The sequence below is a fragment of the Aphanomyces astaci genome, assembly GCF_000520075.1.
Source record: "Aphanomyces astaci strain APO3 unplaced genomic scaffold supercont1.18, whole genome shotgun sequence".
Classification (NCBI taxonomy): domain Eukaryota; phylum Oomycota; class Saprolegniomycetes; order Saprolegniales; family Verrucalvaceae; genus Aphanomyces; species Aphanomyces astaci.
The window spans coordinates 81,762-108,529 of NW_009798281.1; the positions used below are offsets into that span (position 1 = coordinate 81,762).

Sequence of the window (26,768 nt, forward strand, 5' to 3'; positions counted from 1 at the left end):
CGTGGGGATGAATATCCGGATAAACTACCTGTCAAAGTTAAGTGACCACTTGGACTGACTGCGGTCGTATACAAATTCCAAGATATGTTTCTCGTCGCCCAACTCAGTTTCCAAGCTCTCTGCCTCAGTTGCATTTTCGCATTCGTCCATACAAAGTTCAAGTCAAACACTTCCAGATTGTTGGTTCTGGTGAGAAGGATTTCAAATTTCAAACCATCTTGGGCCATCAAACAACACGATGACCAAGGACAGCACACCCCACGTCGTCGCCAAGCCTGCTGCACCGACCGGCCGCAAACCTCGTCAAGTCAAGCCCAAGGGAGGTGATGCGAAGAAACCTGTGGCGGCGGAGCCAGCCCAGGACGTAGCCGTGGAAGTTGCGACGTCGCATCCCACTGTGGCTTCCAACACCCCTTCGGCACCTGTCGAACAGGCCACGTTGTCGCCTACCTTCCTCTCCCCAGTACAACGCCTAGCTTGCGTAACTAAAGGCTCACAGAAGCGTGCACGACGTGTACTTGTAGGTGAGCAAATTGGACTTGGCGCGCGAAATCGCCGCGAAAGAACAAGCGGAACGCGTTGCGCTGGCGTCTGCCCGCCGCGTGGATGAAGCTCGTCGCAAGAGTTTAAAGCGAAAAGGAGCCGAAGCGTCGGCGGACGAATCGGGGATGCCGGAAAAGGTCCCCAAGCTCCACCAAGATGACGTGGAAGTGCTCGAATCGACCACGGTCGTGCATTCGACGACCACAACGTTGACCCATCGTCGTCCTCTCAAGCAAATCGAGCAGAACCAGGGTGAAAGCGCCACGGCGTATGCGCTTCGTGCAGCCAACATCCGCAAGGACGAGCGCAGCCACCATGTCACACGCACCGAAGACGACGTTGAGAACCACCCTCACAACGAACCACCTGTCCAGACGCCCGTGGTGGCTCCCACCGCGTACGAACTCAAGCTCCAAGGCGTGACCACCGCCAACATCTACGAGCACACCACCGAAGAAGTCGAGTTTGTCAACAGCGTCGTCAAGGACACGACTACGCGCGGCACGTCCAAGCTCGAGGAAGCCGCCGCCGCCGCGACCCCCGTCGAAGCAGTGGATGACGCGACGTCCAACTCGCGCTTTTACGTGCACTTGGCCGTGCTGTTGGTGGTCGTGTTCACCGTGTTATTGACGCTCACGGAGCTGTACGTGAGCCAGCTGCCATTTTGCAGCTTCCCTGCCACTTCCGGTACGGTATTTAGCAACCCCACAAAGTGATTGAAACTTGGTTCATATCCAAACCTTATGATTGTATCGTTATGGTATTATTCGTATCATGGTGGTAGATGGAGCTCTTTGCGTACTAGTATCACATATTGATATTATATATATATGGTGTATACAAAAGTGAGCGGAATGGAAACAAGTATATATATATATCGGCATATCTAACCGAGTATGATGGGAATTTAGACTTGAGCAACTGCCGCGTGTGCCCCGACCATGGCGTGTGCATTGACGGCGTGCTCACAGCATGCGATAACAGCTTGTACATTGCCGTGGACGACACATGCAAGCTGTCCGCCGACATCAAGCGCGACTCGAACCAGATGGCGGCGACCATCTCTGCGCATTTGACCACCGTCGCCACCGCCGCGTACTGCCGGGAGCCGTTTTGGAACCGCGTGCTGCAGGTGGACTGGGCCTTGCCACTTCAGCCCGTAGATGTGGCGGCGGACGCGGTCACGGTCGACTTGGCGGCGCTGGAATCGCAATTCCGAACGGAACCATTGTGGTACAGTTTTTTGTGTACATACAATATGTACATGCTTTCGAAGAGTGCTAAGGGGGTGACGTAGGAGCGTTGTCGGGCCGCGCACGTATGCGATATCGTTCAAGAAAGCCGTGCAAAAGCTGAACGTGACCACCCCAGTATTGGTGGTATCCGTGGCGAATGCAACCCCTTTGTGTCAAGTGCAAACTGCCTTGGTCGAATACTTTACGGTACACTGAACGCTTTGATTTGATTGGCTAGGTGTAACGTACGAGATGATGTGTAGATTTGGGTGTCGGCCGTGTTGCTCGCGTTTGGGTTTTACACCATGTACAAGGACCAAAAGCAATCGGCCGCGGACGCCGCCCTGGTATTGTGTTTCTTTTCCCCAAAATGTGGACTTAATCATTGCCAATTCCATCGATCGATTCTTTATACTGACTTTTGTATGTAAACATGGTCCAATGCCACACTAATTTCATTCACATACTAATATTCGATGTTGAATTGGTCCAAGAGTGAATTTGATTGGCCACTTGATTCGTGATATCTGGGTTTTGATTGGTCGTATATCGATTGTTTGCCTGTGATTTGGTGCTTGCTGCTCATTCGATTGAGCCACTCGAATTTCGAAGAATCGACAATATCGAAATAAATATGCGATATATATATTCCAACATGAATGATAGATATGTCTAATTTGATATTAACAAAGTGAAGAATAGCGTGTATAGTACGTAGTAGTAAGTTGATGTTCATGTTGAGTAGCTGCACGAGATGCTGCTGGTGGTGCAAGAGGAGCTGATTGTGCACACCCAAGACAAGGGGTACCCAGCCGCGTATCTCAAGAACCACGTGGTGGACGTGCTAAAGCTCACCAAGGCAGATGCCCAGCGTGTGGAGTCGGTCCTGTGGCCAAAATTGACCAAGCAGGTGGCGGCGGACGATCGTATTCGCGTCACGAGTGAAGACGGCGGCGCGTTGCTGTGGTACGTGGTTTGGCAGTGTTTGATGGGGCGAATGAGTGAGTGATTGCATAGGCAATGGGCGCTGTCGGCGTCAACCGACGAGCAAGCGACACCAAGTACAAGTGAACCGATTGTGGGGACGGCGGCACCAGTAGCCCAAGTTGCGTAGGAGGAGTAGTGTTGTGCATGTAATATAGGGTAGTTTTAGTATGTACGCAATCAAATGGATGGCTAAACGAGGTCGGTAGGTAATAAGTACAGTACATAGGTAGTCGACGGGAGATGTGGTGGCAACATTGAACCAAGCAGGTTGCATCGATTGACATCATTTACGAAGTAGTTTAACGTAAATGTCCAATTTACTATTGTGCTTTCGAGTGAAATTTCATTGTGTTGTGGTTTCTCGTTGGAATTTAAATCGATTTGATTGGCTACTTTAGCAATGCTCAAAATTATTAGCCAATCAAAACCTTCTCAATGAAATTCAACACCAATCAGATCGATTGTGGATCGGTTTGGTCGGCGCGATTCGATTGCACCCTCTCCAAATTTGTATCAATCAAATCGACAATATAAGAACACTTTTTCCGAGATGCTGCCGTTAACAAAGGGCGGGTAGATTAAAAAAACCTCAAATTTTAAATCTTAGGGTGCGTCTGGTAACATTTCAAAAATATTTTTCCATTTTCTCGGAAAATGGGATTAACCCAAAATGCCATTTTGAAAATGGAGGTAAAAGGTCCATTTTGTAATATGGCGTTTTGGACCTCTTCAACGAGTAAATCCCACGTGGAATTATTGGATTTGGGTTAAACCTCTTCCAGCAAGACATGTTTCAATTTTAATCAGATTTGTTGAATTCGGCCCCAAAATGGCGTTTTGGGCCTGAATATTGCAATATTTCCGGTTACCAGACGCACCCTTACTTAAATGAAAAAGTACCATACTATTTTACGTTAATAGTATGGTACTTTTTCATAAAGAATACTTTTTGAATTCGAAATACAGTAGTATCCGGTACGGTGTGATCATTATCCGGAAATGCGAAAGCAACCACCATCGACACCGGCAGCGGTGGACAAGGCTCGGCGGGATGCTCTGGAGGCGCAGAAAAAGAGGACAGACGACTCCATCGCTCGACGGACCGCCACATCCCACTCTTCGAGTGCGGCAACGTCGCGGCCGAAGCTTGCCGCTGCATCGGCAAAGCGGAAACAAATCCAAACGGCGGCGTTCCAATCACCCCTCAAGAGGCACAAGCCATCCTCTTCGACATCTAAATTTGTTCCCACCGCCAAATGCGTCCGCTGTCATGTGCGCGATGAGTTTCCGCGTACCAAATGCCTCTTATGCAGCGCTTCCGTCCATCTTGCATGCACGACCCCCGTTGCGCGTCGGCTCGGGATCGACGCCTTTCCCAACAACGGCGTGTATTGCTCGATCGAGTGTTACACCGAAGACACCGGCAATGCCGTCCCAACCACAACGTTTACGGTACGTGGATCGTCCATTCGCCTTCTTCCTCACGTCGTGGAGCAGACGACGGCCATGGAGCCGACTACGACGACGAAGCACGCGGCGAGACCCGCGGAAACACCTGTGGCCGCCCTTCCTCCGACCCCCACCGTCCATGGTCGCGCGTCGTCGGCCTCTGGGGCCTTTGTGGAAGGCGATGCGATCACCTCTGCCATTCTCAAGTATCCAATCGCACCTGCCGTATATTGTACTTTCTCACTTTGTCCATGTAGACACTCTGGTGTGAAGGCGCCTCGCCCGTTGGAACTTCCTCCTCGGTCCTTCTCCCGCCAGCACCCCCCGCCTCGTCCACCGTCCCCTGAGCGCAAAACGTTGCAATTTCAATCCATTTCCCCCATCAAGACATCCCCCGTCCAGCAGCCATCGTCCTCCACGCAGAAAAAAGGTGCTTCTATCGAGGTATGTAGTGTTTCCTTCAACGCTGTCAATCACGCTTATCTCTTGAAAGCTTGCCGACCACCCCGACGAACGTGTCCGCTACGTCCACAACTCTTCCAACCACCACGACACAAGTCCTTCTATCGAGGTATACTTACCCCTCCACCCCCTCATTCCTTTATATATATTGTCCTTTTACCCAAAATTTGGTTGACTTTTGTGCTGATTCTTTGCCCAAATCTATTGATCGATTCATTGTACTGACTTTTGTCTGTAAAAGTCATCCAAAGCCACACTAATATCAGTCGCACACTAATTCGATGTGGAATTGGCCAAAGAGTGGATTTGATTGGCTACTTGATTCATGTTTTGGATTTTGATTGGCCGATCATCGATTGTCTCAAGCACCCCACTTCAATTTCGAATCGACTTGACAATATATATATACTAGTACGTACAGCCCAGTGGGTTCTCATATGGTCGATGTAGGACGATGCGCGGTACCACGACTACTTTAATCCCCCGCGCTTCCTTCCGCGGACGACATCTCCGTCTACCTCTGGTGCATCTTGTTCTTCTTTGTCGTCTGTTTCGAAATGGTCGGCGGCGGCGATACTCGTGGGACTAGTGTCGATGGCGGCGGTATTACTCGCCGGTCTGTACATGGACTCGATTCCTTTCTGCGACTCGAACGACACTACCAACACTCCTGGGTGGTGCCAGCCGTGTCCGGATAACGGCATTTGCTTTTCCGGCGACCTCCAAAGCTGCAAACAGCCCTACCTAAAGGTCGAACGCGCGTGTTTGGAACCGTCGACGGTGACGCGGGACGCTGACCTGATGACGCACCTGCTGCCGCGGTTCCTCGTGAAGCGGGCGTCCAATGTCCTATGCAACCAGTCGCTGCTGGCCACGTGGCAGCACCAGGGGACGGCAGAGAAGACCAGCACCACGTCGCAGGTCGTCACGTCGGCGTTTGAACTGCGCAACTATTTGCTCCACCAAGCCATGTGGTACGTTCCTCTTGCTCCTCCTGTGATAGCGTCATTGAAGACAACGTCATATATATATATCATAAATGGCAACGTCATATATATATATATGTCATTGAAGACAACGTCATATATATATATATGTCATTGAAGACAACGTCATATATATATGATATCCCATGAGATACTGTCATATATATATCATTGAAGACAACGCCATATATATATGATATCCCATGATATAACGTCATATATATATATGTATGAGATAACGTCAGTTTAGGGACAACGTGGACGCGGCTGTGTTTGACGTGACATTTACGAAAGCGATGCGCCAACTGAAACAAGGTCACCCCGAGTACTACTACACGAGCGACGGCGACGTGGTCCTCGGCCGCGACGACGTCGACCTCTGGTGTGCATTGCAATTGCACGTTCAAGACTATGTCCAGGTACATATATATATATATATATATATATATATATAATATTCCTGCCATGACGACGTTTTCAAAGGAAACAGTGTATATATATATATAAATAAATATGAGTGGCCCTATGGGCGAGATATATATATATATATATATACATGGTCATATCACGTTATGGCTAAACCTGGATCTTTTGAGCAGATCTATGCAACACTACTAGCCATTGGATTGATCACGTGGGCAATTGTTACGTGGCACCGCCGCCGTCGCGCGTCCAAGTCCCAGGTGCGACCACCCTCAAACTATACATGCTACGTCCTAGTATTGTGATATTGATGTGTAATAGTATATATTGGCGTGCATTTGCGTCAATATATATATTTATCAGTATATTGTTATGATTGGCAAGTGCATGTCATCCTATTTATATATACATCAATAGATTGTTATGTTTTGAGTATTTGGCCAGTGCATTTTATAATATATATCACATCTATACATTGACATATCGTATTTTTTTGCGTCTTTGGCCAGTGCATTGAAATATATATATATATTTATATTTGGCGAGTGCATACAATGCGACTTGTGTGGACAGATCAAACGCCTCGTGCATGCCGTGCATGTGGCGTTGAAACAGCCGTCCAACGATTTGGTGGACGGCGCAGTGTCGCATCTGCGCCACTCGTTATGGGGCGGAAAGAACGACCGTACGTGGCAGCGTGTGGTACAAGCAATCCACCAAGACGCCCGCATTCGAGAGCGTTATATCGTGTACGACCACCTCCATCCTCGAAACAAACGCACTATATATATATATATATCTCATGTCTGTCGTGATGTGTGTAGCCATCGAGGGCAGCAAGTACTCATCTGGTACACTAAAGCAATGCACACTGACTAAATAACGTTATGCTTGAACAATGATTGTATGATTTAAAATAGGGAATGGATTGGCACAAGACGCGACGACCGCAATATCTTGCGGGGGCAACCGGTGGAACTGGTCGAGTAACCAGTGTAGTTAATAGTTTGGATTCAATAGGGAGCCACGAAAACTACATTTGAGGACGTTTTGACTAACAGCCATGACCATCGCCATCACATGTTCTGCATCAACCATGGGGCGCATCATGCATCTCTTACCGCCAATATAAATATATATACATGTATATACATATATATATATATATATATATACATGCATCCACATAAATCGTGTCTAAATTCGGTTCTAATCGTCGCCTTGGAATCGTCCCATCGACCGCACACCCACCACTACTAAAAACCGCCGTCCCTTTCATTAATATTTACAAGTTACACCGTTATAGTTAGAAGTAAATTACTAATCACTACAGTACAGCAACTGTAAAACCTCGCATCACGAAATATATATATAGCTTTGGCTTCTTGCTTCTGACAGACTTATCAGGCACTGTAGCTGGGTACTTTCAGGATCAGTTGACCACCAATCACACAGTCGGCTACTCACTCCATTAACTACTAGACGGACAGAATGGCGGCGATGACGACGTCGATGTCATGTGCCGTAGTGCCCCAGTTGGAAAAGGCCGCGCGGACGACGGTGGGCATGAGGAAGACGGTGCACGTGTCCGTCAACTGCTGGAGCCACGCGAGCGTTTTGACTTCGACGCCCGCGACGGCAAACAGCACTACGTTGAGCGAGTACCGTCACTTGGTTTGTCAATTCCGACAGCCGACTCGCCAACAAGCGCGCGCACTCGACGTTCCGACGGATGATCTCGGCGTGACCGTCCCGGCCGTACGCGACGACTCTGAACCACGCGGCTAACGCGCGCCACCGCCGCGAGTTCTCGGGCGTCAAGTGCACAAACTTGGGGGTCGCAGCTACATTGCCCAAATACACGGCGGTGTTGTGAAATACCGATACCTACATATCGTCGCCGGTCAATATACAGTTCAATTCCATGTGATATATATCCAAACAGACACATGCCCGTCAAATAGTATGTATCATCCCCATGGTTTATATTCTGTGATATGAATATACCAAATCCCCGTTGAAATTGATGATATTTCGTAATATATGTTCTATCCAATCAGATATTAACAGTTCGATGACTTCAAGCCCGTGCCATATATGTCCAATATCAGATAGGAATACATATATATATGCAGTAGTACCTGGAGGTCTTGGTGGCGCGTGAATTGCACTGCGCTGTCGTACGGGACATTCATCCACTTATGGCAGTCGATTGCACACCGAATCGGTTTCGTCCATCCGTGCGCGAGGGTCAAGTCCAGCGCCAAACGTGCCGTCCACATGCAGCCAAAACAAATGTTTCTTCTTGAGCCTTGAAATATCAACCAAGTCGTCAAAGTCGCCCGTGTTGACGGTGCCGGCGCTGGCCACGACAATGCACGAGGTGCCGTGACACGCCTCCGTCAGCGCCGCATCGAGCGCGTCCACGTCGATGGCTTCGCGGCCAGCCAACTCGGAACGACGCGAACGCATGACCGGCCAAGGCCCAGCATGGACGTCGCGTTGTAGATGCTCGAGTGCGGACTACCCACAAAGATGCACACCGGTCCGAGCGCCGCGACGCCATCCGTGATGACTTGGACGCCGCGCTGGCGGCCGACCCACTCGCGCGCGACACAAAGTTGGACATGCCGTGTGCGACGGGAGGCGGAACCAGTTGGCGAGTGACGACACCGTCTCTCTCTCGAGGGAAGGCGCCTCCGAGTCCCAGTTGCTCGTCGGGTTTTGATCGACGGTGGACGTGAGCCAGTCGCCCACGAGGCTGGCGGGGGTGCTGCCACCGGTCACAAACCCGAGTTACTTATGTACAGACAGTACTGTGTATGGTGTCAGTGGAGAGGGCAGGACGTACCGAGGACCAGCGCTGCCAGCGAGGTGTGGCAGCCATTGCGTGCGGAAAAGGTCAAGCGCCCCCTCGGCCCCGATGCCGACACTCGCGTCGGTCGCTGCAATGGCATCGGGCGCCTTGGACGGTGTCCGCGCGGGTGGAACGGCTTCGACGTTACGCAGGAACTCCAAAGCAATGGCTTGAGCCGCGGACGCGATGTCTAGAAGCGTTTCGAGGTCGTGGGCCAGTGTCGGGTGCATGAAGTACGGGAAAACGAGCAAGAAAGATTCGAGTTGTTGGCTGCATTGGGAGGAGTGCCACGTTGATGCGAGAAGGAAAGAGCGTCAACTCAAACTGACCAAATGTACTCTGAAAATTTATCTTTTGACTTTAGCTTGAAGTATTATTGTTTAGCGCATTGGTTCAAATACATGAAGAAGGATTGAAGTTAAAGGAGTATTTTAGAATAACCAGAGCTTGTTAAAAGAAAATCAATATCTAGAGGATTTTTACACTAAAAGCTGATGCTGGCGCCAATTTTCCATGATACTGCTCAGCGGGTTCGACGTCGATGACGAAGTGTTGCTTCTGCATGCGACTCCCGAGGTCCCTTCACAGCTGCTTCGACGGCCCTTCACCGATCTGCAGGCATGGGATCGATACGTCCACAAGCACACCCCTCTCATTGACGACCGCTTGCCGACTCGGCGGTTCAAGACGCTTATGACCTTATCCTGGACTCGTCAAGACCTCATCGACGGCAAACACCTCCACCTGAAAAAAAACGTGTCTCTCTGTGAAACATGGATCCAATCGACGTTTCGCAGGCTTCCTCTGGACATGCAGCGTGATTTCATCGACCCAGAGGCGTACGAGGCGCGCCGCCGTGTTGCTGCCGACCGCGTTGCATCCACCAAGGCAGCCAAGGATTTCGGACAGTTCTTTTCTCCGGATTCATCCATCGACATACTTCTGGACATCGTGTTCGCGATCCCAATCCCCGTGTCCTCGGCTCTGTTCCTCGAACCTTCCTGCGGCAATGGCAACTTCTTTCGACCCCTCGTCGAACGCGGCGCGAAGCGCATTCTCGCCTACGAATTGGATCCATCCGTGGCGACCGTTGCGTCTGCCGTTGACGTTCCTGGCACTCATGTCATCTGCGGGGACTTTCTGACGTCCACCAAGCCCGACTCGGATGACGTGATCGTTGTCGTGGGCAACCCGCCGTTTTCGTCGTCGTTGCATGATGACGTGATCTTGTCGTTCTTCCGACATTGTGTGGACACGTGGCAGCCCGCCGTCCTTGCGTTCATTTTGCCCGATCGGTGTGCGAAGCCGGCGTATGTCGAGGTGATTGAAGTGACGTTATCACGAGGCGGTTACGTCATCCATCGCCCCATCGTGGCAATTCCAGACAGCCACTTTGACTTTCACGGCCGGCGCATCAACAAGCCCAGCGTCGTCCTCGTATGCGTCAAACAATCGTAAACAATGGCACCGTACATACTATGTGTAGTACATCCACCACGACGATGGACTGTGCCTTGCCTCGCTTACTAGGCACACCGTTTAGCAGCATTGGGCCTGCATGCTGCTTTGTTCCCCAGAGCACGAATACAGTAGTATGCTTCAGTGTGGCTTGGTCCATAACAACGTCCATTGCATGCTGGCATCACGTCGGATCGATTTTGCATCCGTTGCATTTTGAAAGTTCATTCAATAAAGTACCTAACCTTCGATAAAGTATCCATAAATAAGTTTGACCATGAGTGAGGTCTCGGCGTTTTGAATTTGTTGCGACGATGCCGGCGATGCGCCGACGCACGTGGTGGACGGATCCGTTCGTGGTGGCGAACGCGGTTATTGCGGTGGTGGTGCTATTCTGCTCCTTCGTGCATCCCACTAAATACGTCCGTGTCCAGGGAGCGTACGTGCATTACCTCGGTCTTCCCGTCATCACTTCCACCCATTCATGCATGCGCGTGTAGATGCTCGTCGACGTGGGTCGATGTGGGACATCCGTCAAAGGAACCCATCTGCTGCGACACCGCTGGTGCTGGTGGTCCTTGCTATTCTTACATGCGCGAGCTGCACACTCTTACAACCGGACAAGTATGCATGCATCGACGTGCCCTCACGTAAGAAAGTCCATGTTCAACTGTGCTTGAGTAGGCCGCATGGACGTTGCCGCTAGCCGTGTTGTTGTTGAACTTTTGCACGGCCATGTTCCTCCCCAAAGTGTCCATGCGTCATGTGACCGCGCTGTTCAGTCGTCTCACGCTGTACTTTCTCGTCATGACCTTCCGCACGTTGGTCTTGTACGTCTTCTTCAACCGCATCGAACGCGCGCTCTTTCCCCGCCCCGCGACCTGCTGGTACGCCGATTTGCGTCGCGACCACAAGTGCATCGACGGGTTCGATCATGCCGACCACATCGTGCTGTACATGGTGCATTTTGTGTCGATCTCGTGCTTTGAATGGAAGGCATTGGGTATGGAAGCAACCCATCCGCTCAAGCGCATCCTCTTGAGGGTGTGGCTGATTGCCGTCATCACTGTGGCGTGCTACGGCATTTACCACACTGCGCATTCGTTTCACAGGTATCAAATACCCATCATGTCCGATCATCTATCGCATCCTGAACGAATAGTGCGTGGGAGAGCGTTGTGGGCATGATCAGTGCCCAATTGTTTGTGATGGTGCCGCTGTACCTGTTGACGCAGGATTCATGGCGAGAGATACATCCGGCGTTGAAATTGAGCCACTTTGTCTGCCAGCAGTAGAGATACATGCATACATCGTCATCCTTGGCGATTCCTCCCATCTTGCGGGAGGAAGTGAGCGGCCTCAAGAAGAATCGCATAATGTAACGCTTTACGTACTATCGTACATTCCTCCGTACATTGCGTATCGGTATTAATATTATAATTCATTTGGTCTTATCAATATATAAAATAATATAAATTCGCTTCATCAATTGATGTTCGGTTTGTACGTACTGTACGTTTCGTACATCATTGAGGTCGTTCTGACTGCTTTTAGAGTTTGACGAGACAGAACACAACCAAGCGCAGGTAAATGGCGGCAAGACGCGCCGTGGACGGTGCATGATGGGGCTGTGTGTGTAGGAAGCATGGCAGAACAAGGTGTGGACTCATATGACCATCTGTTCAAGCTGCTCTTGGTGGGCGATGCCGGTGTCGGCAAGAGCAGGTTCGACCCCGTCATGGTGGTGTCTTCGTAAAGTCGATGATATGATGATGGTCGTAGCATGCTCCTTCGTTTCACAGAGGACACGTTCGACGATCACCTTCAAAGCACGATTGGCGTTGACTTTAAGGTCAAGATGATCACCGTGGACGGCAAACGCATCAAGATGACGATCTGGGACACGGCCGGCCAAGAACGCTTCCGCACGCTCACGAGTTCGTACTACCGTGGCGCGCAAGGTATCGTCTTGGGTACGTGCTCCATATATGCATCGTTAGGACACATTCACTCATCGTCGTCGTGCATGCAGTCTACGACGTTGCCCGCCGCGATACGTTTGCGAACTTGGACACTTGGCTCCAAGAAGTCGAAGTGTACAGTCCCGCGAACGGCCGCGACGTTGTCAAGCTCCTCGTGGGCAACAAGATCGACAAGGTACTGCACACACATGCTTGTTCGATCTCAGCCAGTGACACATGCGGCAGGAGCGCGCCGTGAGCCGTCGGGAAGGGGAGGCATGGGCGCGGTCCAAGGGCATGCTGTTTGTCGAAAGCAGCGCCAAGACCAAAACGGGCATTCAGCAAGTTTTCAACGAAGTGGTGCAGAAGGTACCCACCCACCCTATAGCTCTCTTCCTCCACTGCCATATATATATACATGCAGAAACGCTCTCATGATGGATTTCCTCTAGATCCTGGACAACCCGTCGCTGTTGTCGAACACGGCACCCAAAAACCGCGCCGCCAAACTCGACTTGACCGACACCCGACCGAGCGCGTCCACCGGCTGCTGCTAATGCAAGGAACCCCATGAAGTGGGAGATGGCGGCGTACCCTCCTACCTCCATCCACATGACGGACGCTTCGATTCCTTTGCTCTTCCTCCAACTAACGTTACTATATATGAGTTGTGCATGAACGTCGTTCGTTTTGACGCAATGGTGTTGGCTCGCGGGCTCATAGAGTGCCTGTTATGCATGTCGTGATGGCTCCTGCTTGAAGGTGATGCCAGAGGCATCGGGATGTGCTGGGAACGACGTGACCGACGATCGACCAAGTGCTTGCTACCTTTCGTGCGTTGAGATGATGGCACACAGTGTTGGTGAGGTCTCTCATCAAGGGAGACGTTGCCGGCCGCACATTCGACGATATCTGGGACTCGTCTTCCAGCTTGGCTATGTCGTACTGTGCTCTATACATGCAGGACATCGTCGTCCAGGCTCGATATCAAGTAGCATGTTCAAGGACCCTTCGAAGATGCGGCGCCATACCAATCATGCTCCTGCAACTTCATTTTGGTTGTCTGGTTGTGACGGAACATTTATCCGGACATTGGATCTTGTAATTTGTATGATCATTATCCGGATATCCACAAGATTGGAGTCCCACCGCCAAATCCACACTTGGATTTTCGACAAACCTTCCAGCGATCCCCATGGGCCCTCACGTGGGGCAATGGTCTGGGTGGATCTACAAACAAGGGAGCCGCGTCAAGACATGGAAGAAACGGTACATGGTGCTCCAGGGGCGCCACGTCACGTACTACGACAAGTCGGTGCTGGAGCCAAATCCGACCGAGAAAGGAGCGCTCGTGCTCGTCGATGTGACGCAGAACTTTGCGATTGCGAACGGTCTCTTTTTGCATGACAACAAGGGCAAACAGATGAAGATCTACACTGACACTACCGCCGAGTTCCAGGACTGCTTTATCTCCATGCAGCGCGTGTGTCGGGGGGACGCGCCGCCGTCGTGTTCCCCGCAAACACAACCGCCCGCCATGTCAACGTCGTCACCTTCGTCGCAACGATTCACATTGTCGTCTCAATGTGCATTACCCGTGCACTCGTACCGTCCACCGAGCGGCAACCCCGAACCCGTGCAACTCGCCCGTCCTGTCTCGCGTTCGACATCGGAGCGCATTCCGGCGCGTGCTGCGGCCGACGTACGCTTCGCGCCTCCCGAGCGTGCCTTGTCCGACCGAGTCGAGCGCATACACTTGTCGTCCGACGCTCCACCTCCTCCTCGCGCGTCGGGTCCCAAGCTGGTCATGTTGTCGTCGTCCCAGTCGTCGAACGATCATTCGCAACGCATTCGCTCCACGAATAATGTCGTGGGTCGCAAGGGCGTACTCCGCGGGTGGTTGTACAAGGAAGGCCAGCACGTGCGCAACTGGAAGCGGCGGTACTTTGTGCTTACGGGGGACCACTTGGCGTACTACGGCAAGCAGGGCGAGGCCGCCAAGGGCGACGGGCGCGTGGTTGAAGTGGCTTTGAACCCCCAAAGGGCATTTGGATTGCTCGTTCGCCTCGATTCCGACCGCATTTTGCGCGTGGCGGCCGAGTCCGAAGACGACATGGAGCGGTGGCAGTCGGGGCTTCGCGCGGCGCTCAAGAACCAAGAGTACCTGGAGCGCCGCATCAGTAGCAGCGTCCGGTACGCCGGGTACCTGCACAAGAAGGGCAGCAACATCAAGACGTGGCACCGTCGGTGGTTTATGCTCACGGGGCTCAACCAGCTCGGGTACTGCGATAACGAAGGCGACACGCCCAAGGGGTACGGCAAAGTGCTCGACGTGTGCGCGAACCTCAAGCGCGCGCACTGCTTGTACATCCATTTGGACTCTGGACGGCGGCTGTCGGTAGCCGCCGACTCCCAAGACGACATTGACGGGTGGTTTGCTGTGCTGTCCAAGGTAGCGGCCGCCGTCGCGCAGACGTGCCCATCTCCCGTCGTGAATACGCCGACTTCATGTGCGCATCACCGTGGATGGTTGCAGAAGGAAGGCCTCGCCATCAAGAGCTGGAAGCGGCGGTACTTTACCCTCCATGGACGCATGTTGGTGTACTACAAGGACATGGAGGATGGCGGCCACGCTGTCGGCCAGGGCCTCGTGGATGCCGCCGCTGAAGGCACGTCGAGGCCATTCGCCATTGACATTCACTTTGAAACCGGGCGGGTACTGCGCGTGGCCGCCAATTCCGAGCGGGACCGCGCCGCGTGGCTAGCGGCACTCCGTCGCGACCACCAAACAGGTGGCGGTGCCGGTCCGTCCTTGTTGGCTGCGCCATCTGCAACAGGCCCGTTGGAAGGCTGGCTCGAGTGGGAAGGCGCCCGCACGTTTTTTACGCTAACTGGGAGCCGCGACGTCACGTGGTTTGCCAACCCGAACGGCCTCGTGCTTGGAAAAGGCACGCTGCAGGACATGCGAGTCGAGAATTTCCAGGATTTCGTCATGCATCTCGTGTTTGCAAACGCAGCGTCCATCCGGGTTAAGGCCGAAACGACCGACGAGTTGGCCATGTGGCGCCAGGGTATGACGATGGCAATCAAGGGCCGCCAGGCTGGGGTCCATTCGTCAGCTGGTACCACCACATCGCTGACTAGTGCTGCATTTTCTAGACGTACTTCTTGTATGATGACACAAGAGGGGTGGATGCTAAAGCAAGGCAAACAGGTCAAGAGCTGGAAACGGCGGTACTTTGTCGTCCACGGCACCGACCTCGCCTACTACAAGGACGAACTGCGCGGCACCGTGCTGGGCCAAGGCACCTTTGTGCACGTGAAACCCAATCCAGACAAGCCGTGGAGCCTTGTGATCATCCTCAACACTGGCCGGCTGCTGGTTGTGGCACTCAGTTCAGAGCACGACGAAGCGACGTGGCTGCACGCGTTGCAGTCGGCGTTACAACCACCACCCGACAGCCAGTCACTTGAACCCCATATTTCTGTGGCTGCAGTTGCTGCGCAAGTTGCTCCGGTAGCAAGACGAGGGGATCGTACCAACGACAATGAAGGCGACAAGGTTGAAGATATCTACAACACCCACCTGAGCTCGACTGACAGCCTCGAGTACTTTGATGATAACGACTTTGAGGATGAACTGGACAGCGATATGGGTGACAACGGGTCGATGTCATCGAGTGATATGGACGGACGAGCGGCCAAGGGGACGACGGGGGACTACGACTCGGACGGCCTCAGTTCCCTCTCGAGTATGTCGGATTTTGAAGATTAGGCGGCCCCAGGACAGTACAGTACAGTGCTTAAAATATACTAACCAACCCCCCTTGCTTTGAATATATATATATATATAGTCCATCATGTATCATAAAGTATACAGTAGTTTGAAGGCAGAGAGTAACGTTGATAGTATAAGTAGGACCGCACTACATCTCAATCCACACTCATTATGTATGGGCTTGGAGAATTAGTGCAGACCGCACCAATTTTGAATATTGAGAATTAGTAAGAATGATTATCTTGATTTTTGTATGTAGGATTTGTCATGAAATGTCACAACACAAATCGGCATTGATGGAAACTGTCAATAGTGCAGACACATCATGTACAAGGGATATTTACACCAGTATTTGATGGCTTTCTATGACTACTAGAGCAATATGGGCATCGTGGCATACACCCCAAACACCCCAATATTGCTCAAAATTGGTCCGCACTATTTACCAACCACACACAAATTTCTGGAATTCCATCACACATGTATTAGTTAGGACCGCACTAATTCTCAATCCGTACTAATTACGGTCATCGGTGTACGTAGTAGTATTCCAGTATCAAAAATTATGCTTCCTAATACTTAGTAATACACATGGGTACTGTTAATAATAGTACTGTACATTGATTTCCTTATTTATACAGGTTATTTGGATTTAATATATAAATATATTTCTTAGGGGGTCGTATTTTTCCCCGGTTTGCTGTATGGATCCGCACTATTAATAATTACCGTATAGTGCATATGTATTGCGACAGGTGATATTTCACAACCGGCCGACACTCGCTCTCAAAATTTTGTTAATCATACAAATTTGAAGTATATTCAACATAGTCACAAGTAAATATCAGTTATGACAAGAAAATTATCAGTTATTACAGGAGTCGCAATCGATTAATCCGTCGCAATACATATACACTATACGGTACGGTTATCGGTGTACGTTTCCGGAGTATATCCGAATCATATGTTATCCGGATAAGGATCCGGTCCCTCGCGAAATATCGAACCAAGAATGGGAGGGGGGGCACTTGAGAAGAATTTACACACTTGCATGAAGGCGGTGCAGTGCCCCATTTGCTATGACCCATGCTACGATCCGGTGCAAACGCGCTGCGGGCACAAATATTGCCGTCCGTGCCTCTCTCAGTGGACTGCGGAAGGCCATACGTCGTGTCCAACTTGCCGAGGGTTCATCACACCGCCCAAGACCGATCCTGAACTGGCGTCGCCATCGTTGGGTCGATATGTTGCCATCCACTTCCTCCTCGGTCTGCATTGGTTGAACCCATACGGCATTGGACTGTGGTATTACGGCGGTTGTCACGGATTTGGACTGTTGGCGTTGCTCCCGCTAATGTGTTGGAGTGGCCGGTTCGATGACGTGATTTCGACGTGGTGGGACCTCGTCGTCCATGCACTGATCATTCTCGTCACAGCAAGCATCGCGATTCAATTGTTGTGGAGTCTGGGCTTGTATTACACCCTCGATTGGATAGCAGTTTCGTTCTGCGTGTGCTTCCTAGCGCAAGTGATCTGGCATCGACTGGTGTGCCCCATCCGCTACAACCCCTTCGAACAGTACGGACATACGAAAGCCGTGCAGATTAGGCCGCGGGTCTCCCAGCGCGGGTAGTAAATGTTACATTAATATCTCTTCATTGTCAATCATTATCAAACTACGTTTGTTCTCCTCACTCGGAGCGCACTTCCTTGGGGCGGCACGAGGCTCAGATCACATGTTGAAGTTCAAAACTTGGTACATCAAATAGTGGTCAATATATTGCACCAATAAGATATACAAGCTATATTGAGCGATACTGGAGAGAAGTATTCATATATTGTGCTTTCGAGTGAAATTTCGTGTTGTTGGTGTGGTTTCTCGTTCGCGCCGACAAACGATCCACAATCGATCTGATTGGTTAAATTTCATTGAGAAGGTTTTGATTGGCTAATAAGTTTGAGCTCATCTGAAGTAGCCAATCAAATCGATTTAAATTCCATTCGATTGCACCCCCTCCCCAAATTTGTAGTATATCAAATCGACAATAGTTTCACTAAAATCGCTCACTGTAATGTCATGTCAGCGCCATTGCGGAGGACACCGATGCTGACGAAGACTACGCCATTACGATTGCTAGCACCTAGTACAACACATACAACGCGACGTACCATTGCTGTAGAATATACCCTCAACTAATACAGTATGTACGTCACCCCACCACACATTCATCATAATGGTGAACCAGCTTTTGATTTGCCCGTATGATGGGTTTATTACGATTCGGTCATTGCTACATTTAATGGCAGCTGCTGCCACCTCTGCCACCACCAACCACCGTCACACAACGAACCCACACCAAACACCCTACACGAGGGGGCTTTCTATTGCATAGCATCCTCCCATTTGCCTTCATTTTCAATGCTGTACATTCGCATCACCAACGAGTCGGTTCTAGTATCAGCAGGCCAACCTTATTGTGAAACCGCTAATCCATCACAGTCAACAGCGTGAGCCAATCGAATTGTATTCTGCCATATGACAAGCCAATCAAACTCGAGTTTGCCACGGGTTGCGAAACGGCCATTTGATCACACACACTCGCACACACCCAAGTCGACGACACCACGGCCGCCGCCAACCAACCCCCCATGACGTCGTCCGCTACGTCTGCTGTGGAATGCGCTATCTGCTACGACACATTCTACTTTCCCTTCGTCACGTCCTGCGGCCACGCCTTCTGCCACCAGTGCCTCACGGACTGGACCTCAGGCCACCGTCAGTCGACGTCGTGCCCGCTGTGCCGGTCGCCTATTCCACGCGTCGATGGCGAGCCGCGTCATGCGTCACTCCACGTGGAGCGGTACTTGATGCTGGAGGTCGTTATCAAATGCATTGACATGTGGTCCAATGTATTCCTGGTGGCCATGGCGGCCTACGCGTCCCTGGCTCCACTTTCCTCGTTGTGGACGCCGACGGTCGTACTCATCCTGTGCCTGTTCATCGCCCGAGTGTATTGCATGGGTTCGACCCCCGTGCTTTTGTGCGGTATGGCGTGTCAGGTGCATTGGCGCAGCGTGCTGCACACCGTTGCAACCAGACTCCTGCACGTCCACAACATGGTCTACTCTCGACACATCGTCCCTCGTACATATGTCATAACACGACAATAAATCATAACGTTACTTGTGTGTTTCGATAAACTACCGTATTCCGGTGGGACTTGTACCCCCGATTTTTACCATCGGAGTTGTACCTATTTCTCTCTTCAAGTCCTGTGTGGAAGATTCTGGGCTGTGCTCATGGAGTTGTACTAGACATCGGCTGCTATTGGTTGATAATCATCCAATTAACTGTACACAATCAGGTATGCGGCGACAGCTTGAAAGTCGACCCTGTGTGGAAAGTCAAATGCTTTCAAATCGTAAACGATGCTAGGATTGGCTAATACGTGTGACCTCATTTTGAATTTGATTGGCTTGAAGCCACGTATTGTGACTTCTGAAACGACCATGCCGTCGCCTTGTAGTTAACAGTGTTAGATCAACACTTATCTGCACTAACTTCCGATGCTTGCATGGTACTCTTGAATGTGTTCGAACAGAACTGTCTTAACTATGCCGACATTTCGTTCTGAACGCACACGCTGCGCTCGACTGGGTGCCACACGCAGGTCCTCCACAACCAATGCAATCTTATTCTTTAGCACGTCTTTGTGCTTGAGCAGACGCAGGGGGTGGTAGCCAAGATGGCAACCTTGCTCGCTGGCCACCAGACGATAAACCTTCATAACCTCCTCGAGGTTTTCACGGTCACCTTGTACAGCAAGTCGATACACGATGAGATGGCTGTACCTATTTGGATCAGATTTTGGCTACATTTTTGGGGGTACAAGTATTGTGCTTTCGAGCTCACAGTAAATTCGGTATTTTCAGTAGATTCGATGAACGACGTCAAATTCACCTGAAAGCATCAAGCGTCATTTTACTGTTAATTGAACTAACGTTAACAGTAAATATACTCACTAGGCCCCAAAATCAGTGACTCCAGCACTGCACTGGATACGCATGTAATTTGATTGGTCGAAACTTTTTTTTGGAAAATCTCATTGGCTACTTCGTTCCGTCGAGTTTGCTTCGTCGATTTATCGCCCCAGTCGTCCATTTTGAAACCGAATTATATATATATATATATATATATATTGTTATACCAATACTAATATAAATCCATCAACAAACTCCAACAGCAATAGCACTGCGACGTCCCCCATAACAACCACTTTGAATTTCCCACCACGTGCGTGTTTCAAGATGCCACCACAACCAATGTACTACCGGTACGAAGCAGTACACGCACCCCAACAATAAAACAAAACAGTCCTTAACACTCGGTCATATATATCGTTTGCAATGACCCCCCCATCACGTCGTACTCATACTACTAGTACGCGCGCCGCACTCTTCGTCCAGTCTATCGACGAGGTGCTCCTGAGCCTTTTTCACTGACTTGCCGTAGCTTTCCCGCACAAAGCCTTCCACGGTGCCCCGGAGGAACCCAAATGACCCGCCCACGGTACACGCCCCGGTCTGGGTCACTTGACTCCTACCATAAAAAACAGATAATCCCAGTTAATCCCAGTATTTCCCAACCACAGCGGACGTACCAATGGTCGTGGTCGTCGTGGCGGCGAAACAGCAAAAAGTCCTCGATGAGCACCAAGTGGGCAAAACTCTGGTTTCGCCCAACCACGTACAGCACTTGGTTGGCTTTGTCCCACAAGCTTTCCTCGATCACGTCAAAGTACTCGGCGTTCGCAAAGCGTCTGATAAACCCTGGCGTGTTGTTCTTGAGCTGGAGCTTCCGCTTCCGATACACGCACTGCCACTGCGGCAGCGGCACTTCCTCCACCAACTCAATTCCCATCAATCCTGGCTGGGCTGGATCTAATATCATACATACATTCGAGTCAACATATGATAGTCTACAATATTATTACTAGCAGTCAACGTAGTTTAGTATAGGTTATATTGTGCTTTCGAGTGAAATTTCGTAGTTTCTCGTTGGAATTTAAATCGATTTGATTGGCAAAAGAGCTCAACATTATTAGCCAATCAAAACCTTCTCAATGAAATTCAACAACCAATCAGATCGATTGTGCATCGGTTTCGTCGGCGCGATTATTCGATTGCTCCCAAATTTGTATATCAAAAATCGACAATAGTCAATATGTCGACCCAGTCAACGTCATACTGTGTATTAGAGGAAACATATTATGTAGTCAACATATTATTATAGTCGATATGTTATAGTCATGCACATGAGCGTCAACCCGTTCAAGAAAACTACGAGATTTACATATATTAGTATCGTTCATATTATTTACACATAGAGTCGTATAAGAGCTCACGAATGTCGATCATATGGACAGAAAAAGCTCATATATATACCTGGAAACGGCTCTCGAAAGCGTCGAAAGTGCATGTCGGCTGTCTACACATTATAATTGACCTTTATTAATTTAAATTTTTTTATTAAACGTAAATAAACATTTTTCGAGTTTATCACATGACAGTATGATGATTTTCGAGATAAAATACGTGAATTTTCGATATAAAAAACATGTCAATTTTGCCATTTTCCATGTTTTTTGGCGAAAAAGGTACCATTCTTGCACGAGAAAAGGCAGCATAGTGGTGACAAGTCTAGGCTATAACAAGGAAAAAGACTTACGATTTCGATGGGGTGTTCCATGATGGCGCGGGCAGATCCGAGGACGACAGACCCCTGATGAGGCTTGAACACCATCACAGGGTGGTCGGCGGTCGCGGTGCCGACTCTGCCGAGAACGAGGCCCAGCGATGCAAGCAAGTCGAGCTCGGGAGATGGCGGCGGGTGCTGGGACGAGGACGACGACGAGGAGATGGGGAGGTTCACGTAGTACAGCACGGACAGAATGTTCGATCGAAGCAACTATGAGTAGCTGAGTGCAATCATGCTATAGATACAACCACGTACGTTGGTTTGCAGCAACGTGCCAAACGCAATCCCAATCGACACCCATCCCATCGCCACCCGAACTGAATGGGACGACAGCCAGACGTGGCACACGGAGGACGACAGCGGACGACATGCGTTCGTGATCCATCGACTGAGTGCGATGATCGCGGCCGTGGAGAGCAGCAAGACCGCGATGGAACCAAGCATGAGGCTCGCGAGACGCGGGAGAGAAGCGTGGCCTGCCGCCTGGGGCTTGTACCGCCTCATGCGGCGAGTTGTACTCGGTCGGTCCGAGCTACCAGATGCAGTAGAGGTCGAAGGTGCCGCGACCTAATCGACGAGAGATAAAAGTCAACATGAAGGTGTACGTGGAATGGGGAATGACGATGCACTTCGGGTAAGATCGAGTGGACGAGCTGCACATACGCCGCTTTGGCTGCCGCGTCCGACATCCCACGTCGATCGTTCCATGCGTCCCTAAGACACAAGGTCGGAGAATGCTGGGAGATGGGACATATATATCTCGTACCATTTCGCTTTGCCGTCGTAGTTGATGGGACAACCTGCACACACGACGAGATTGCGTGAGCCGACGTTTCCTCATTGACATTTACGAGCGTCAACGTACGAGGTCGTTCCGTCGAGATGTCCCCATGTTGAGCTTGTTGATGGAGACCATAGAGCTGCATGTCGTGTCTCGCCAGGAGATGCTTGTGTGTGGTTTGCGCGTTCAGCACCCGCGCGGCGGCCGCATGGAAGTCGCCGTCGCCGCTCATCTCGGCCAACACACTGCTCTCAATCCGCACTGGAACACAACCTCTATATCACGATATTGTTTGACAAAATACTGTATCATTTAATATTCACAATAGCAATTCCATCATTGTAGCGCAGTGTGTGCACATCCATGCCCATGTCTGTGCCTCCTCCTTTGAACATGGTTTCCACGTGAAGTATCGTACATGGAGAAGGATGCAACACCCCGATGCCAGTGGATGGACGTAACTTGTGTAACTGAATTCGTTTCAAACCCTCGCGACCTTTCGCTTCATCCAACGATGATGACGATGGACGCTCCCCGCCGGAACTCGTCTCTTTCGTACTCGGTTCTCCATGCCGCCGACGTCAATGGGGGCCGTTCCGTCACCTCCAAGGAAGAAATCCACTCCATGGACCTCGCGCGTCAACTGGCTGATTCGCCGCCTCCGTCCGCGCCACCACCGCTTCGACCGTCCGCAGTTCCATCCTCCACGTCTTCCAAAGATCGGTACGCGCCGTGGCTCAAGAAAGCTCTGGGCAAGATGCATCATGCCGAGGCATTATGGCACACACATCGTCCTCCATCAGCCACGTCAGTTGGCGCCAACTCTCATTCGCCGCCGCCGCCGCATTCGCACAACAAATCCCTCGGCCATCAAGGCAACCCGGCGCGTCCCCTGCCGCCCCCTCCATCATCATCATCGTCCTCTGTCCAACAACCCGCGACCATCTGGACTGCCGTCCACGCCGGCAACGTCGCTGACGTCCGCCGCTTCCTCGACCTGGACAGGCACATCGTGTTCCGCCACCATGAGGCCGACGGCGGCAAGACGCTTCTCCAAGTGGCATGCTGGCATGGCCACGTCCATGTAGTGATGTTTCTCACCATGTTCGTGCAAGCTACGTTCGGCCTCGATGCACTGACCGCGTATGTAAATGCCATCGACACTGCATATAGCCGCAGCTCGGCACTGCTGGACACGTGTCGGTCGCTCAAGGCAAGTCGGTCGTTGTATCATTCTGCAGCTACTACAGTACTACACATGCTTGTGCCTTGTTCTTGAATACATATACGTGAGCAAAATACTATAATACGTGTGATAACAAGGATATTTATTGTCCTTTTACTCCAAATTTGGACTACTTTTGTGGTGATTCGCCGAATCTATCGATCGATTCGTCTTTGGACTGATATTGTCGTTTTACCGAAAATTTGGGCTTTTGTGCTCATTCGCCAAATCTATGGTTGTACTGACGTTTGTGTCCAGTGTCACACTAATTTCATTCACACACTAATTCAATGTTGAAATGGTCGAAGAATGGATTCGATTGGCTACTTGATTCGTGATCTGGGTTTTGATTGGTCAAGCGATTGTCCGCCGATTTGGTGCTGTTCATTTGATTGACCACCCTACTCCAATTTCGAACCGACTTGACAATATATTTTGTATGTAGAAGAGTTGTCCTGTGTGTGGTGATTTATTGTATCACACTAATTGAAGTCACACACTAATTCGATGTTGATGATGGTATGCTGCAATCTGATTGGCTCAATTCTTCTGTCGATTCTTCGGTCCATTTGGTTGTGTCGGTCGATTCATTATTCTCCATGTCACTCCAGTTTCGAATCAACACAACCATACTAACTACTACTACTACTACTACTACTAGTACTACTAGTATTACTAGTACGTACTATGCGACTATTAATAGTACTTCTCATCGTTTGTGGGTACTTTATACATTGCAACGTACTGTTCTGGCACGACTGGTTCACTTGTACTGAGTAACTTACTACTCCAGATTGTCGTGACATCAAGTCCGAATGTTAAAATTATATATATATATATATATTTGTATACACTGTATCTCATTTTAACCACCCACATTACAGGGCGACGTAAACGCTAAACTCAAGATCCTCCAGCTCCTGGTGCAGTTTGGGGCGGTGGTGGAGCACCAGGACTGCCACGGAGACAACGCACTGCACTGGAGTGCGCGCATGCAGGCGCTGCCGACCACTCGTTTCCTCATCCAAGACACGGACGCCGCCGTGTACGCGCTCATTTCGGAAAACCACAAGCGGCAAAAGGTAACAAGCATATCTCACCAAACATATCTCACCAATTGTCCATGACACTTGGTAACAGAATATCTCACCATTGGTCCATATTGTTTTGTCGTTTTATAGCCATTGGATGTGGCCAAGCTAGCCCGAGATGCCAAGCCGAGTATGGTCACGAGCGCCATCTTCGACCTCCTTAGCCGCGTGCACAGGGACTGCAACGTCCGCCTAAAGATACAATATGGAAAGAAGCTCCGACTGCACGCAGAAGCCGAGGCCCGCGCCCGCCGGGTGGACGATGTCACACACGCTGCCGACAGCGCTCGCATGCTTTGCCACAGGTATATATATATTTATATACTGTTGTGGAAAGGATGTTGATATATATTATTGATATATTTTATTAGACATTTTTTTTATTTTTATTTATTTATTTTATATATTTAAGGATTTAATGAGTTGTGGTATGCAATGCACATATCGATATATATATATAACGTTATAAATGGGGTTGGCCTGTACATATATATATAGTTAATTTATGCTGTTGATATGCACTCGATATCCCTCGATCCACTGTGGAGTTGTACCGTATTTGTCGTTGAACTGCACCATGCAATCAAAATCATGAATATTATTCCATATATATATATATATATATATATCAACAGAATCTCAAATCAATTATACCATTGAAATCCTTCAAGAAATTGTTTAAAGGTACGATAAATACGGGTAATAGGAATTACTTACCACGACAACCACAGCGCTATTCGAGGATAATATATATATTTACTCTTCTTGTACAATTTGGCCACGTCCAAATATTCACGTCTTTTATCTTTCCAACCATGATATTACCAGGAAATGATATATATATATATATATATATGTCGTACGACCCTACGTTTGGTATTATAGTGCTATTTCCAGGAAATGAAATATATATATATATATCGTTCGACCTGACGTATGATTATAGTGCAGACCAAATGTGGACTATGGCGCTGGAAGCAGCCGAGTGCGTGCGCAATGACATGGAAGCCAAAGTGCTGGACGAAGGCGGCAAGGATGCGGTGGGGCGCGCGCGGGTGTGGCTCGAGACCAAAGAGGGCAAGGCGTGGGTCAAGAAGGAGGCGCCGGACGCCATCGAAGCCATCAAGAGCCTCGTGCACAAGGGCGTGGTTCCTAAACCGAGGGACCTGAAGAAGGCGGCGGCCGTGCGCGTGATGGAGGAGTACGTCCTCGGCCAAGAGACCAACATGCGCGACCTGATCAAGAAGAAGTTTGGTCGAGAACACCCCGCGTTCGAGTCGCGGGATGTTGAGTACTACAAGCGTGTGGTCCACAACGGCGGTGCTAGATAAGCTGACAAGGCTCATCTGAGTGACCTTTTTCTTGTACACGATGGAGTGAGTACCAACCAGTATTGTAGTCCTATTTTAACGTGGAAGCTGGAGTCGACAATAGTATCATCGACTTGACTGTGAATATAAATTTATGAAGTTTTATGGGGTTATGGCTGGGCCAATCAACGTGATGTTTTAGAGCGATGATTGGCAGAAACGTGTCATTGGTGCAATTGGATTGGGTAGGTCATTGTAAAATGTTACTAGTACTACACATTGGCCAAGTGTTCATTCGATTTCGACGACGAAGTCCAAATTTAGAAAGAAAATTTACTTGTTAAAGTAAGGTAAAGGTAATCATGAACATGGCAAATGATGCTAGGATGGATTTGTACGTTGAATAGCATGGATTCTGTCAGGTAACGTGCGAGGTATGGAGGTCTTTTTTTTTAGCTACAGGC

The 26,768-nt window shown here is 50.0% G+C and overlaps 12 protein-coding genes across 20 annotated transcripts; 9 read left to right on the plus strand and 3 right to left on the minus strand.

The window, feature by feature from the left end:
• Positions 1–144: 144 nt before the first annotated feature.
• On the plus strand, positions 145–3,010 carry H257_08175 (hypothetical protein). 3 transcript variants are annotated; one of them, XM_009833964.1, is made up of 7 exons: positions 145–463; positions 525–1,230; positions 1,455–1,776; positions 1,841–1,985; positions 2,042–2,125; positions 2,524–2,744; positions 2,796–3,010. In XM_009833964.1, the coding sequence occupies exons 1-7, from the start codon at positions 239–241 to the stop codon at positions 2,890–2,892; spliced, it is 1,800 nt and encodes a 599-aa protein (XP_009832266.1). In that variant the 5' UTR covers positions 145–238; the 3' UTR covers positions 2,893–3,010. The 3 variants fall into 3 exon arrangements, with proteins under 3 accessions (XP_009832266.1, XP_009832265.1, XP_009832267.1); XM_009833963.1 differs by having other exon boundaries at positions 145–1,230; XM_009833965.1 differs by lacking the exons at positions 2,524–2,744; positions 2,796–3,010 and having other exon boundaries at positions 2,042–2,273.
• A 754-nt stretch (positions 3,011–3,764) lies between these two features.
• H257_08176 (hypothetical protein) lies at positions 3,765–7,229 on the plus strand (the record flags this gene model as incomplete). Of its 4 annotated transcripts, none has more annotated exons than XM_009833969.1 (10): positions 3,765–4,217; positions 4,263–4,420; positions 4,472–4,658; positions 4,708–4,785; positions 5,127–5,650; positions 5,913–6,081; positions 6,262–6,345; positions 6,659–6,834; positions 6,910–6,936; positions 7,006–7,229. In XM_009833969.1, the coding sequence occupies 10 exons, from the start codon at positions 3,765–3,767 to the stop codon at positions 7,073–7,075; spliced, it is 1,926 nt and encodes a 641-aa protein (XP_009832271.1). In that variant the 3' UTR covers positions 7,076–7,229. The 4 variants fall into 4 exon arrangements, with proteins under 4 accessions (XP_009832271.1, XP_009832270.1, XP_009832268.1 ...); XM_009833968.1 differs by having other exon boundaries at positions 6,659–6,832; XM_009833966.1 differs by having other exon boundaries at positions 6,910–7,229.
• A 371-nt stretch (positions 7,230–7,600) lies between these two features.
• Positions 7,601–8,280, minus strand: H257_08177 (hypothetical protein; the record flags this gene model as incomplete). The annotated part of the gene is made up of 2 exons (XM_009833970.1): positions 7,601–7,972; positions 8,227–8,280. The coding sequence occupies 2 exons, from the start codon at positions 8,278–8,280 to the stop codon at positions 7,601–7,603; spliced, it is 426 nt and encodes a 141-aa protein (XP_009832272.1).
• Positions 8,281–8,284: 4 nt separating this feature from the next.
• H257_08178 (hypothetical protein) lies at positions 8,285–9,172 on the minus strand (the record flags this gene model as incomplete). The annotated part of the gene is made up of 3 exons (XM_009833971.1): positions 8,285–8,608; positions 8,690–8,858; positions 8,937–9,172. 3 exons carry the CDS (start codon positions 9,170–9,172, stop codon positions 8,285–8,287), a joined length of 729 nt encoding a protein of 242 aa, XP_009832273.1.
• A 276-nt stretch (positions 9,173–9,448) lies between these two features.
• Positions 9,449–10,681, plus strand: H257_08179 (hypothetical protein). Its single transcript, XM_009833972.1, has one exon. The coding sequence runs from the start codon at positions 9,456–9,458 to the stop codon at positions 10,398–10,400; it is 945 nt and encodes a 314-aa protein (XP_009832274.1). The 5' UTR covers positions 9,449–9,455; the 3' UTR covers positions 10,401–10,681.
• Positions 10,682–10,688: 7 nt separating this feature from the next.
• Positions 10,689–11,848, plus strand: H257_08180. 2 transcript variants are annotated; one of them, XM_009833973.1, is made up of 4 exons: positions 10,689–10,839; positions 10,901–11,024; positions 11,085–11,512; positions 11,563–11,848. In XM_009833973.1, the coding sequence occupies exons 1-4, from the start codon at positions 10,715–10,717 to the stop codon at positions 11,693–11,695; spliced, it is 810 nt and encodes a 269-aa protein (XP_009832275.1). In that variant the 5' UTR covers positions 10,689–10,714; the 3' UTR covers positions 11,696–11,848. The 2 variants fall into 2 exon arrangements, with proteins under 2 accessions (XP_009832275.1, XP_009832276.1); XM_009833974.1 differs by having other exon boundaries at positions 11,085–11,848.
• Positions 11,849–11,957: 109 nt separating this feature from the next.
• H257_08181 (hypothetical protein) lies at positions 11,958–13,079 on the plus strand. The gene is made up of 6 exons (XM_009833975.1): positions 11,958–11,986; positions 12,041–12,125; positions 12,183–12,373; positions 12,433–12,557; positions 12,608–12,730; positions 12,814–13,079. Exons 2-6 carry the CDS (start codon positions 12,046–12,048, stop codon positions 12,916–12,918), a joined length of 624 nt encoding a protein of 207 aa, XP_009832277.1. The 5' UTR covers positions 11,958–11,986; positions 12,041–12,045; the 3' UTR covers positions 12,919–13,079.
• Positions 13,080–13,455: 376 nt separating this feature from the next.
• Positions 13,456–16,219, plus strand: H257_08182. 2 transcript variants are annotated; one of them, XM_009833977.1, is made up of 2 exons: positions 13,456–15,531; positions 15,576–16,219. In XM_009833977.1, exons 1-2 carry the CDS (start codon positions 13,557–13,559, stop codon positions 15,833–15,835), a joined length of 2,235 nt encoding a protein of 744 aa, XP_009832279.1. In that variant the 5' UTR covers positions 13,456–13,556; the 3' UTR covers positions 15,836–16,219. The 2 variants fall into 2 exon arrangements, with proteins under 2 accessions (XP_009832279.1, XP_009832278.1); XM_009833976.1 differs by having other exon boundaries at positions 13,456–16,219.
• Positions 16,220–17,161: 942 nt separating this feature from the next.
• Positions 17,162–17,821, plus strand: H257_08183 (hypothetical protein). Its single transcript, XM_009833978.1, has one exon. It carries the CDS (start codon positions 17,191–17,193, stop codon positions 17,770–17,772), a length of 582 nt encoding a protein of 193 aa, XP_009832280.1. The 5' UTR covers positions 17,162–17,190; the 3' UTR covers positions 17,773–17,821.
• Positions 17,822–18,724: 903 nt separating this feature from the next.
• On the plus strand, positions 18,725–19,328 carry H257_08184 (hypothetical protein). The gene has a single exon (XM_009833979.1). The coding sequence runs from the start codon at positions 18,789–18,791 to the stop codon at positions 19,308–19,310; it is 522 nt and encodes a 173-aa protein (XP_009832281.1). The 5' UTR covers positions 18,725–18,788; the 3' UTR covers positions 19,311–19,328.
• A 1,173-nt stretch (positions 19,329–20,501) lies between these two features.
• Positions 20,502–22,951, minus strand: H257_08185. 2 transcript variants are annotated; one of them, XM_009833981.1, is made up of 8 exons: positions 22,763–22,951; positions 22,664–22,697; positions 22,561–22,611; positions 22,153–22,464; positions 21,868–22,107; positions 21,585–21,627; positions 20,801–21,080; positions 20,502–20,739 (listed from the first exon to the last, which is right to left on the minus strand). In XM_009833981.1, exons 2-8 carry the CDS (start codon positions 22,664–22,666, stop codon positions 20,559–20,561), a joined length of 1,110 nt encoding a protein of 369 aa, XP_009832283.1. In that variant the 5' UTR covers positions 22,667–22,697; positions 22,763–22,951; the 3' UTR covers positions 20,502–20,558. The 2 variants fall into 2 exon arrangements, with proteins under 2 accessions (XP_009832283.1, XP_009832282.1); XM_009833980.1 differs by having other exon boundaries at positions 22,527–22,611.
• A 202-nt stretch (positions 22,952–23,153) lies between these two features.
• H257_08186 (hypothetical protein) lies at positions 23,154–26,471 on the plus strand. The gene is made up of 4 exons (XM_009833982.1): positions 23,154–23,891; positions 24,788–24,985; positions 25,085–25,299; positions 25,941–26,471. Exons 1-4 carry the CDS (start codon positions 23,193–23,195, stop codon positions 26,323–26,325), a joined length of 1,497 nt encoding a protein of 498 aa, XP_009832284.1. The 5' UTR covers positions 23,154–23,192; the 3' UTR covers positions 26,326–26,471.
• Positions 26,472–26,768: the final 297 nt, after the last annotated feature.